This window comes from Vanacampus margaritifer, chromosome 1 (assembly GCF_051991255.1).
Source record: "Vanacampus margaritifer isolate UIUO_Vmar chromosome 1, RoL_Vmar_1.0, whole genome shotgun sequence".
Classification (NCBI taxonomy): domain Eukaryota; kingdom Metazoa; phylum Chordata; class Actinopteri; order Syngnathiformes; family Syngnathidae; genus Vanacampus; species Vanacampus margaritifer.
The window spans coordinates 25,725,990-25,738,654 of NC_135432.1; the positions used below are offsets into that span (position 1 = coordinate 25,725,990).

General features: G+C 39.7%; 1 protein-coding gene across 19 annotated transcripts in view; it reads right to left on the reverse strand.

Annotated features, from left to right (window-relative positions):
• Positions 1-12,665, reverse strand: part of kif1b (kinesin family member 1B) — a 57,254-nt gene that overhangs the window by 31,723 nt on the left and 12,866 nt on the right. For 16 of the 19 annotated variants that reach the window (XM_077543081.1, XM_077543000.1, XM_077543054.1 and 13 more), the window contains exons 3-13: positions 6,211-6,287; positions 5,923-6,102; positions 4,783-4,851; positions 3,455-3,633; positions 2,704-2,815; positions 1,718-1,795; positions 1,567-1,632; positions 1,418-1,435; positions 950-1,025; positions 459-537; positions 242-384 (exon numbers count right to left, since the gene is read on the reverse strand). In XM_077543081.1, the coding sequence (XP_077399207.1) occupies positions 242-384; positions 459-537; positions 950-1,025; positions 1,418-1,435; positions 1,567-1,632; positions 1,718-1,795; positions 2,704-2,815; positions 3,455-3,633; positions 4,783-4,851; positions 5,923-6,102; positions 6,211-6,287 (1,077 nt within the window). The remainder of the gene's footprint in view (positions 1-241; positions 385-458; positions 538-949; positions 1,026-1,417; positions 1,436-1,566; positions 1,633-1,717; positions 1,796-2,703; positions 2,816-3,454; positions 3,634-4,782; positions 4,852-5,922; positions 6,103-6,210; positions 6,288-12,665) is intronic. The other 3 variants (XM_077543010.1, XM_077543121.1, XM_077543129.1) reach the window with 1 other exon arrangement.

A 12,665-nucleotide genomic window follows, 5' to 3' on the forward strand; every position in this document is an offset into this window, starting at 1 on the left:
TGCATATCCTATAGGCAACTATATGGCACAAAAGCAGAAGTGCGACTGTGTGTTTTTTTAATTACTTTTGCAACAAGTCGCGCACAAAATTTGTTTGAAACTTTTTTCTTTTTTTTTAATAGAAACAATGAAATCACATTTTTTGTTTGTAAGTAGGCAATGGAACCAAAGTGTGCAGGAGACAGGAGATGTTGAGAGAAGAGGAGGCACATGGTGTGTATAATGCTGATCAAATGCTCACTGTCCAGGATGTCTCCCAGGCCTTGTGCACGTAGCAGTTCCTTCAGACGAGCCACTTCATCCTTAAGGTCACGCACCAGCTTATTGTTGGGATCCTCATTGATGACAGCATTGCATTTGATGTTCTTCGCTCGATCGGCGTAGCTAGAAACCACAAATAAAAAATATTAATGATTTGGAATTATTTATTACCATGTCCAGCAGGATGGGAATCTTACCGCAGTGTGCTCAGAGTTTCATCATAATTGATATCAGCAGGACTTAGGGCGGCAACCATTGCAGTTCTGGAGTTTCCACCTATTTAAAAGCAATATGCATAAGCCTTAAGACATTTCTGGACAAAACTGAATAAAAATAAAATGTTCATCAATTCCCCAAAACAACTACATTTGCACCTGAGTTTGTCATTTGTCTAAGGAAAATGACATTAACATGCTGGTCCATTTTTTTGTTCCATATTAATAAACTTAATAAACATTAATAAACGATTATATGTAGTCTACAATACTTTTACTGTATATATGCTGCATTGTATAGAGAGGGGCACAAACAGGCTCAAAGAATTGGGCACATTGCAGATTATTGTAATGCATAAAAGGAATTTTGTCACTTCTGGTTCACAGCATACAAATTGTGTACATTGTTTTGCTCACACACATAATATTCAATCATTCCAGTGCCAAGTGATGTCATTCAAATTTGTTCATACCAAGATTCTCCCTCAAGAGCCATGTCAAAACGGAGTCTCTGTACGGGATGAAGTCTGACTTCTTCTTCTTCTTGCTCTAAAAAAAAAATGCAAATACATTTTCTTTCAGGTGGAATACATTTTTTTACGAGTGTGTAATTTAACAACAATGGCAGTTGTGATGTTACTCAATTATTATAGATTAGTTTGCGATTATGATGTTGCATCATCACAATAAGGCCGCTTGAAATGCGCTAAGGCCTCTTGCCAAAACAGTAAAAGACCTTTTACAGTCCAAGGAGGCTGAAAGCACAGCACTTACAGTAACTAAATAGATTACAAATGGCGTTACAAAAAGTACTAGTAGTGTAGTAAAACCGTGTTTTAATAAAGAGCACAGAATGTCAATACTACATATGACAAAAGGCAGTCAACTGGCTCCATTGGATGAATCTGAAGTTAATGGTTGAGAGCTGTCAAAGGGTTTACCTTGCTGGTAGAGTTATCCTGTGTAAGCGGGTATTACAAAGACAGGAGAAAAGACAAGGGCAGACATTACAGCATGCCAGGGAATGTTTTATTTAGAGAAGACAAAGGGAAAAGAAGAGCAAAAAAATTAAAACAGACAAAACACTCACCACTTCGGCCAGCGCAGATATGACCTTTCCTAATGTGGTTAGGGACTTGTTGATGTTTGCGCCCTCCTGCAACCAAATAATTATATCACACAAGTAGGAACATGTTACACCATTCACGCTGTTATTCAGTTATGCAAAAATGTTGTCTTACCTTGAGCCTGGTGCCTTTAGCTCCAGTGGAATCTGCTCTTTCACTTCCTGCCAAGTCCACAAGACTAATTTTACTGACCTGAAAAGCAGAATGAAATTTACCTATGAAGGATGTATTGCTGAGTAACTTGTGATACGAAAGTGGCACGATCCTTTGACAATGAAAACATTGAAATGCAGTGATAATAGACAAGTTAATTACCTCTTAATAATTAATAAAAACAAAACAAAATACTAATGGATGGTCATCTGTCACTGTCATATATTGTTGGATATTACTGGGGAGTATTATGCTCATCAAAACACAGAGTGCTTGGTCTGTGTGTGAGGAAATTATATCACAAAGCTAGCTAAGCCATTATAAAATAAATACAACAAATGGTTTAAAATTAATTAGTGGTGGTCCGATCAATCAGACACCCATCGTGATCAGCCGATTTCCGTGGAAAAGTATGTCGACGTGTCACTCAATTCCTTTCTGATAACCCAAAAAACTGTGCACCTGACTATAAGCTGTGCTAGCTAAATTTAGGGAATACTCGCGTTTGTTACACATAAAAGCCACACCGACTCTAAGCCGCAGATGTCTTAATGTTACCGCACTTTCTTTTCCATGAGGACGCAAATTGTCTCGCTCTCGTTCTCTCTCCTACTGTATTTGGGCTTACTTGGTTTGTTTTGCTGTGCCTGACTCTCTTGCGTTTCCTTTATAGTGCACTCCCCTGTGATCTGATGGATAATGCAAGTGAAAAAAAGCAGCGGCTTATAGTCCAGAAATGACTATAGCTCGTACTTTGCAGCCTGAGCCAACTAGACACTGCACGTTCGGCATCAGACGATCTCACTCAATGGTGATCGATAACTGAATCGGCAGCATACAACCCTAATCGGAATACCCCTATCTTATATACAAAATGGGGCACGACGACATCCCCTGACAACTGTAAGAATGGTGAGAAAGGCCTCAGAGTCTTTAGAGTCGCCTACTTTTTCAGTGGAAAGGTCCGTCTCACTGTCATGTTTTCGCTGTGTGAAGACAATTGTGAAAACTGCATGGGACCTGCTGCTGGTCTCATTCATGTTGGTGGCAGCCACAGTTCTGTTGGTGAAGAGATAACAGTTGTAATTATATTAGTCCAAACACCATAAAGCTTTGTTTAAATATTCATATTTATTCAGTTTTGAAATTACTTCACACACAACATGTTCTTCACTGGGCTTTACATGTATTAGACTGATTTCAAAATTAGGGATTACTCCGCTTGGTGGAGGTGGATAATACCATAAAGGCATCAGACACAAACACACAATGCACACTCGGAGGGCTTATTTCGAGAACATGGCGTGTAAAACCCATATCTCCTCCTGTGACTGTCCCTTTTGAGGCAGCACAGGAAGATTAAGGCGAGGTTCACTCCTCCCTGCAGGAAATCACACAGCGACACAAATACACACACACGTGGACACTAATTTAATGCAAGTGACATGACTCATTTAACGAGAAGCAAACAACACATCAAACAAAGGCAAAATTTAAGAGAGATGTCATTTTGATAATAAGCTTCAAACTTTAAAATTTGCAAGGAGTTTGTGTTTTCACTTTCAATTTCATGTTCTTTGTACTATTACTAAACAAGAAGATAAGTGATGCAACAACTTCCACCTTCCATCTAATTATTATATTATATTATATTACATTATATTATATTATATTCTTTCGGCTTATTTGATTACACACCTGGCCTTATTGCCCGCATCCATGAGGTCAGCGATGTCAGTATAGGAAGTAACGGCAAGCTTGGAGAGGTCCTCGACGTAGGGGCCCAAAAGTGGATGTTCCCTCACCCGGAGATTCCCTTTATTCTTGGGATTGAGCAGATCTCGAACCCGCTCGCAGTAGATCTCCATGTAACTGACCTACAGACAAAGGCATAGTCAGTCCCTTATTCAAACCTGAATATGTTGATCATGTACAGTGAAACATCCAATGTCCAATAGGCCTACCCCAAAATTTCTGGCAAAATATTCCAAGAAAAGCACAGTTCAAAATTTTTTTATTATTTAATGCATCAGTTTAGCAAGTATTAATTCGGAGCGTTTTGCTCCTTGGATTATTAATTATGAGAATAATGTGAGAATGAGAAAACTAAAACAAACCGTGTGGTTATGTTAAGGTACCATAATGTAAGTGGACTCTCATTCATAGGAGGCAGATTCCAATGGAATCTCAAGCCTTTTAAAATATTAGCTGCTTAGATGTTTCTGGGGTTGGTGAAAGACTCTGGTTGGTAGCCCGCTGGGTAGTAGATGATGTCTGGTCGGTGCTGGATTTCACTTTCCTTTCTTTTCTTTGATCCTTCCTCGGGTCTCCTGACAACCTCACGACTCTAGCTGGATTCTGAAGTATTCGGTTTAGGTGAACGGTATGGGATTTTTAATAGGTTTTAGGTGAACTAATGAGTACACATCACACGCACGCACACATGCACACACACATACAAAATAAAACAAATAACAAAAGTTACCGAATGAACAATACTGAGCTATCTCAGGGGGAAAAAAATACAAATAAATTAGCTTTAAAATTGCCAGTGGGGTTGTTGGATTTTTCAAATCCAAACAAAACTCATTAAAAAGGCATTTTAAAAAACTGCTAAAGACAGGATGATATCAGATCCCATCATTGTATTTTGGTGCTTACTTCATTGTACCTTTTATGGCTTTGCAAAAGCAGACCCTGTGGTATTTTGCTGATGTTTTAATTTCTTATGAGCCCCAGCATATCGGGACATCCTCATACAGGCTCTTTCTTTGTAGTTACCACATAGCTGAATGTGGCTTATCACTGCCTCTCTCTCAGTTTTGGAGCATCATACCACAGTATCCCAGATCTGCCAACTCACCACCATCCATATTTCACAAGAGAAAAGTTGTAGAGAAATAAAGATATTTTTACATATTCATATTGCAAAATACACATTAAGACGAGTGCTTGGAAGAGTTGAGAAGAACAGCCAATGTCAGAAAGTAAGAAGATGATAGACGAAAAAGCAGCCTGAGATTTACCTCTACAGAATACGAGAGCTCCTCTTTGTTGTTATCCTCATTGATTTTCTCAAATAGATCTTCACAAAGCTGGAAGGGAGATAAAATCAGCATCTTAGTACTACATGGAAAGGTAGTTACAGAAAATAAAATTTCAAGCATTAAGCACATTCATCAGCACAATTTTAAAAAAAAAAATCCGTAGCTCCAGTGTCACTATATAGGTACAGGGGTGCACATAAATATTTTGGCGCAATTCTCAAATCAGCACCAGCGCTTGTTGTTTGACGCTCATTTTTACATGAACCACCGACCTCATGCATGAACTTAAAGACACGGCACATCTGTGCAAGGAAGGGCTGGCGGACCACATCCAGCAAGTTCATCGTCCCTGCAGCCTTTATGAAGTCAAACTAAAACGTCTAGTATACATTTGCATTTATGTTGATGTGCACATGTCAACAGTTCGAGCAACGAAAAGCAGTGACTTGTCTTCAGTATTACCACCATAAAAACATTGCATTCAATGAGTTCTTCGACCACTCGCAAAATAAAGAAAGAAAGAAAGAAAGAAACGTACGAAGGCCAACTGTGGTCTTCACGATAAGCACCAATCTTATTTACTGCACACGGTGATAGGAATTTGCCCTGGTAAATGTTCTTGGATCCTAAAAATGGCTAATAGTTGTTTGTCCTCATAATGTCAGAAGTATAGGAAAATATAGGGTTGAAAATATGTACCCTGAAGATATCTTTCTTTTTGTGAATGTAAATTAAATAGTGACTTATTTTTAATATGTGTAGATATGTCATTTTTAAGTAGCACCCTTAATGAAATATTTTCATGACTCTTCTGATGAAACATCAACTTAAAACTAGTTGAATGGTACCTTTGCCATGCCCTGAGGGGGTCTGTATCATTTTTACTGGCACTAAGCAACTTTGAGGAGGATGGTAGGAACACTGCCTCTCAAAATACCGTACACGGATATCTTACTTAGTTTTTCGAATTGAAGCAGGCCTAAACAGTTCTTAGTGTGCAAAAACACGGTTGTCACCGTTGAACTGTAGCGCAATATTCAATTTCCAGTCCTCATGCTGTGCATTTCCAGTCATCACATTTGATGTGCACCCCTGACAATGTAGCATTAAGTGACAAACCATGGGAATGATTCCTTCCTGGCCATCCTCCTGTTTGCCCATCATGGTGTAGGATTTGCCAGCTCCAGTCTGGCCATATGCAAAAATGCACACATTGTAGCCCTCAAAGGCGTGCTGCAGCATTTCCTTGCCAATGTCATTGTATACTTGGTTCTGTGCAGCAAAGCAGGGGTCTTCCGGCTGCAGTTGAACAAAGGACAGAATGCATAGAATGTTAAACACACAATAACTGACAATGTGTTTCCTTTTTATTAATCAATATTAAAAACAGAAAATGGCTCGACTCACCGTCGTATGGGACCAGTAGGAGTAATCAAAACTGAAGGTCTTTGCTGGTTCTTTTGGGGCTTTGGGGTTTAGAATAGCTGAGGATGAGGAACAAAATTGTGTTATGATGACTTTTTCATGTTTTGCAGCTCAAAACACTGTTCTAAACCAATCCAGTTTAAAATATTATAATTAATTTACATGTGTAAACGTCTTGTAGTTATGTATTTGATAATTAACTTCCAGAGTATTTTCATTCAATTCGTTGGAGGTTTCTAAACTTGTGATCCCTTAAATCTTCCTCATTATCAGTGACAGTTTATTTTTCTGAGAAGCACACCTGCTGTTTCAACTTTTAACCCTCACTCCCGCTTTTTTTAAATGACCCCCCAAGCGTGGCTTTTCTCTACTGGACCGTGTTGAGTGATACACCTGCTGTATCTGCCATAGACCCAATGACACTTCACTTATGTACAGCTGGACTGTTTCCTATGGCCACACAGACATTTCTTAATGAACAAGAATCTGCAACTATGCCTGGCATTTCATCCCTCTCAACCATGCATGCTGCTACCCCGCGGGGCAAGCTATTAAAGCGTACCACGCACTGAATACAAGATGAAAAGAAAAGAAAGCACATTGAAACCGAGACTTTACTGGAGGATATTTGCAGGTATTGATATTTCGGTCCATTTACAGTTTTTCAATCGTCCTTTCTGTTAAACACAGACATTTATCTTTCTTGTGTGTCTTCTGCTGGCAATGTAATGGGGCGGTGGACGAGGTGGATGTGCAAATAAATGTGTGAGAATAAGGTTTGAAAGAGTAGATTTAATAGGCCTAGCAACAATGCATACAGCACCTATCGCAATTTTGCTAAATAAATTTCCATCTAGATGCTTATGCTTTTTTTCTGTCATGTGACAACAACGCCATAATTATTTTTAATTTAATGCAAATTCTGAGCGTCACTAACAGGCAAATTAAAACCTCAACTTGCACCTTGACTTAAGGACGCTTTAGAGGCTTTCACATCAAGATGTCCCCATCAGAGTACTCAGAGGATTCAGCGCGCTTATCAATAATGCAGCAGATGTGGAGAGACAGGGGATTGGGTATCACCCTCCGTTGGTCACATGCTGACAGAAAAGCACAACGTGTCCTCAGACACTGAAACACTGACAGCCTCATCATGCTAAATATCTGACAATTACAACAGCAGTCCATTGCATTTCATTCCATAATGAGGAGCCAAAATGCCAGTACAGGTAAAACAACTATGCATTTTTGAGATATGTATGTACTGTATGTGATTTATTGTTTAGAGTTTGTCGACTGTGGGTGGAGGCAGTGTAGGCTGCAATCAGCAGTCGGGTCTCAACAAAAACAACATGATTGAGCTGCACCCACATACTTCTATGAGCCCACGACTCAAAATGACTTTTTCTTCATTCTATGACGCATTAAATGTGCTGATATCAATGGCATCTGCTTCCCTGAAAAAATGTTTAAGACGATTAAGTTTAAAAAATAATGACTTATTCTGGCCTGTACGCTGTAATATTGGACATTTTTGTCCAGTCCACATCATCACTGTGACATGTTGCGTGCATCAACACGACATTGACCAGTTTGCTGGTCTATTGTGCGATAAAAATGCCATATGGCGTGGTCAAGTTTTGCCATAATTTAGATCTCAGGTTTCATATTCTTGCTTCAAGAAGAAGAAGAAAAACCTTTATAGACCTTTATTGCAAAAGTGCCTGGCAAACACAGCAAACCTGTCCAGACCCGGTGGCATATATACAAAAACTGTTATGGATTCTCATCAATAATTCAATTCAGCAATATTGTTTTATTCTATTCATGTTTGGCCCTCCTAGTTGCATCGCAGACAAAAAAAAACATTACATCACTTTATGTTAAAACATTTTTTACTTCTTTTCACCAAAATTTATGTATATTCACATGACAATCATAGTTTGAAAATATCCAAAGTAACAAAATATTTTGTATTATATTAACGTTGCAAGTGTTAATATTCATATGCATATGAATGAGAATGTGGCAACATTTGTGACCTTAATATAATCCAAAGCATTCAAATTGCATTCTAATATTTTGAGACAATGATTATCACGTCTACACATGTACTTCACGGTTTTTGGACATAAAGTGCCGTAATGTTTTGTGTCCGAGGATACACTAATAGAATGGAGGAAAATGAATGTTGAGTCATGTGTTCTTTTAAAATTACTAGGGATGCACAAAATAATGCTTTTTTTCAACCGATACCAATAAACCAATAATTTAGAAAGTGCCAATGTTGATAACCGGTAAGTCAGCCGATAATTATTTGCAGTCAGGGCTCTTGCCTCTTCCCCATGAGACCTGCCCCCTTTTTCTTCCCCTGTGTGTTTGTGTGCTGCTTGTCAAGGTGACAACCGGTAACTCATTTTGAGTTTGCCAAAACAAAACAGCCATGTTTTAAAAATGCAACAAAAAACTGTGAGGGTAACATTTTAGGGAGACACAGTAAAGGAAGCCCACACTGGCGACTGTCATGTTACCATGATGCATCTTCTGTCAACACAAGGTTGCGCGCATTATGACGTCACAAATATGCAACACTAAAATAGGCGAAGTAGGGCACAACTTGAGCGACAACTACTAGAGATAGATCAATGTGGAATGTCTACTATTATTGGCGGATTTCTTTATTATCTGGTTTATCTGTTTGATGTCAAATTGGCTGATAACTACCGATAATTATCGGCCACCAATATTATCGTGCATCCCTAAAAATTACATATAATGAATGGCAATTTTCTCTTAACTTGTCTCAATTTATTTATGTTTAACACATTTTATATTACACAACACAAACAAATGAATAAAAGATTTACAAAAACTACAAAAAACATCCAGGGCAAAATAAAAACCATTCATTGCAGGTAAGCATATTACTAACCGCTAAGCGGAGGAAAAGAAACTAAACAGGATTACCTAAGTAGAAGGAAGGCAGCAAATCTAAAATCTGAACTAACAATATAAACGGCAGAGGGTTATATTGTACGATAGACGTTTCACACTACAATAATAATACGGCAGAGCTCTTACATCTGCTACGGCACAACTTTCCTGGGCTGCAATATGATGCCTAATAGTTCAGAATATTCAATGAATGAAAGTCATAACCTGCTGGTTGTGATCATGTGCAGAACAGTAAAAAAACATTTTTTTTATTTATTTTTTTAATTGATCATTAGCTTTCCTTGTAAAAGAAATTAGGTAGAAGACCCCATCCACTGATAGGGTACAATGGCAGAGCAGGAGCTTCCATATTGGTTACTGAAAGAGGATCCAGTGATAGAAGTGTCTAAATAAAGCTAAAAGCTACCTTTGACCTGCCTCCAAAGGGAAATTGGAGCTAGCGTACTTAGAAGCGTAGGGGTGTTTTGGTGACCAGTGCCCTTCCATTACCCTTTCGTGGAACAGTTTACACTAGTGGCAAATAACAAGGGGCAGCATGAGCAATGACTTGGTGCCAGTGAACACCAATAAAACTGAAAGTTTTTTTTTTTCTGGAGAGCTCAGTATTGTTCATTCGGTAATTTTACCGATTTGACATGTCATCATCATTGCTCTCCTTTTTCTTTTTTTTTCATATATATATATATATATATATATATATATATTTTTTTTTTTTTGTATTTTTTTTTTTTGTATGTGGGTGAAAATGTGTATGTGCGTGCATGCGTGCGTGCATTCATTAGTTCACCTAAAACCTATAAAAAAATAAAAATCCCATACCGTTTCCCTAAACCAAACACTTCCAGCCAGAGTCGTGAGGCCGTCAGGAAACCCGAGGAAGGACCAAAGAAAAGAAAGGAAAGTGAAATCCAGCACCAACCAGACACCACCCACCAGGCCACCAACCAGAGTCCTTCACCAACCCCAGAGACATCTAAATTTCAACAAATCAGGGAGACCTCAAGAGACCAAAGGAGAGACTGAGGAAAGGAAGGAAGGACAGACGAAGCGGAGTGAGATCCACAGACACCAGCCTCCACCGATTCAATGACCTGAGGAAGATTGTGTCTGAGTTTCGATAGATGCTGGTGTGGTGGATCTGGCGTGCATGAAAATCTCCACCAAAGAGGGGCGCCGTCGACCCCCGCCAGGACAGAGCAAGCACAACACCTCAGGGCCCCCCAGGCCGCGGCAGCGCCAAAGGACGACCCCCGGGCCCCGCAGGGGCCACCGGCCGGAGAGCAAACCCAGGAGCAGGAGCGCCCCCCACCCCAACGCGGCCCGCGCCCCCAACCCAACGTAGCAGGACGGGGCACTGCAGGCCCGCCAGGAACCACACCGGCCCACAGACCACGCTCCCCCCACGACCCCCATCCACCCTCGCCATCCACCCCAACCCAGCCGCAGCCGCCCCCAGCACAGCTGTGAACACCAATAAAACTGAAAGTATTTTTATTTTATTTTTTTATTTTTTTTTGACGACGATAGTGTGGGATGGCTATGACAAGCCAGCAAAATGAGAGGATCAACTCGTCTTGCTGATTATCACACATGATGTGAGCCATCTATTGTCAAACAAAAATAGTTGTGTCTTGTTGGTTTTATTGAAGACGCAGAAAATTTTCGAAGACGCAGCTAATAGGAGACTGCTCATCACCTGAAGCCTGAAGGTGAATCATGCTATGAAATGCCATGAATGCCACAATCCCCTGCACATAGAAATCTGTCTCACCCATATGGTCCTGCCGGTCGATCAGGAACACTCTCTCACAAGTGAAGCTACTATAAAAGCTAAAATACAGCAGTGTAAAAATGCACAGATCTGCTCCCAACAAGGCGGTGTGTGAAGAATAATTCCCTACTGTTACTGTGCTATTCCTTCTGTCAAACTGTTGAATTTTAGTATTGAATAGTAAGCCAGACGGTGGTGAACTTTACCTCACTATGTGAGATTATGCACAAAAATGGATGCCTACGCAGTACGCACTAACATCAAGCCATGGAGCAGCATGCTAATGTAACTTTCTGTTTTCAATTCAGAGTAAATATTCCCAGCAGAGAAATCATTCTGGACTTAAAATGGCAGACGCGTCTGCTGTGTAATGAACACCGTCATCACACGTCTTTCTAAACCATGGCAACGGGTACGGAAGCAGTTACTGGTTGCCATAACAACTTCAACTTGGCACACTAGTAGAAGGATGAAGCACATTGATTGCACTCTGTATTCAGTTTCTCCAAACTATTTCCCCACAGCTGTTTAGTGACCGTGTACAGAACATAGGTTTCAGCATAATAATGTCGCAACTGCCCAAAAGCAATCAATTTCAGCACGTTAATATTTACATATGGCAAACTATGTAAGATTGAGTGTCAATATTTTTCTTCAAAAGTCAGACATTAAGCTCCTGAAAAGGTCAAACTATAAGAATTAATAAAATAACTTTCATAACCCAAAAACCATAACAATACTGTGTTATAAAATAACAGCTGTAAACATCAAGTCTTGAGATATACAAAACAGCAAATAACTGGGTCAGCATCTGATTATCTAAAAACACTTAACTCACATTACATAAAAGCATGGCATGCAATGAACAATGACACGAGTCACTGAGCAGAGATAAATTCACTGCGCAGACACCATTACACAGCCTAGTCAAATATTTATTTGCTCCGAAATGTCACTGATCTGGATTTTCGGTTCCTGATGAGCAGGATAAGACAGGCCGGATGTTGGTGCTCCATGTGCGCTTCCCATTTCATGATTAGGTGCATACTCGTTAACTAACCACATCCTGCTAGCAAAAGTCACTCAGCTGATCGTAGCAGACCATTGTGTTGCACTCCAGCATATAACATGAGGCCAATAAGATGGCCCAAGTGAAGATGCCCCAAGTAATGAGGTTGTTAGAGGGTTTCTGCACACCAGATGGGGACAAAAAGCTCGGACCATTCACTTGAAAAGAGCAGAAGGGGAATTGTCCTGCCCTTTACCAGTTAGGACTCAAAGCATGTCTAGACTGGACACAAAGATTGGCACCAAATGATTTTTTTTTTAAACAATGAACATTTTAGAATATACATGCAGCTGGTGTGTGTGTGCTGAATTAAAATTAGCATAAGTTTGTCTTTCAGCCATTAGAATGGTATTAGCCTCCCTGCGGCCTGCATACAGTAAATATGAACTGCATGGTTAATGATGAAATCGCTCATGTCCTTGGAAGAACATCTATGCGGCTCTCATGCAGTGTTGTGGAGTGCCTTTTTGCCATCTGCATGCTCTTTCCACTAGCAGCCAACAGCATTGTATTATGAGCATTGTAAATGCTCACTTCGGTGCAACACAACTCTCACGATAGTAAAAAAAATAAATAAATAAATGAATCTGGTAGTTAACATAAAAAACATCTATGAAAAATCCTACTAGAGTGTCACTGCCC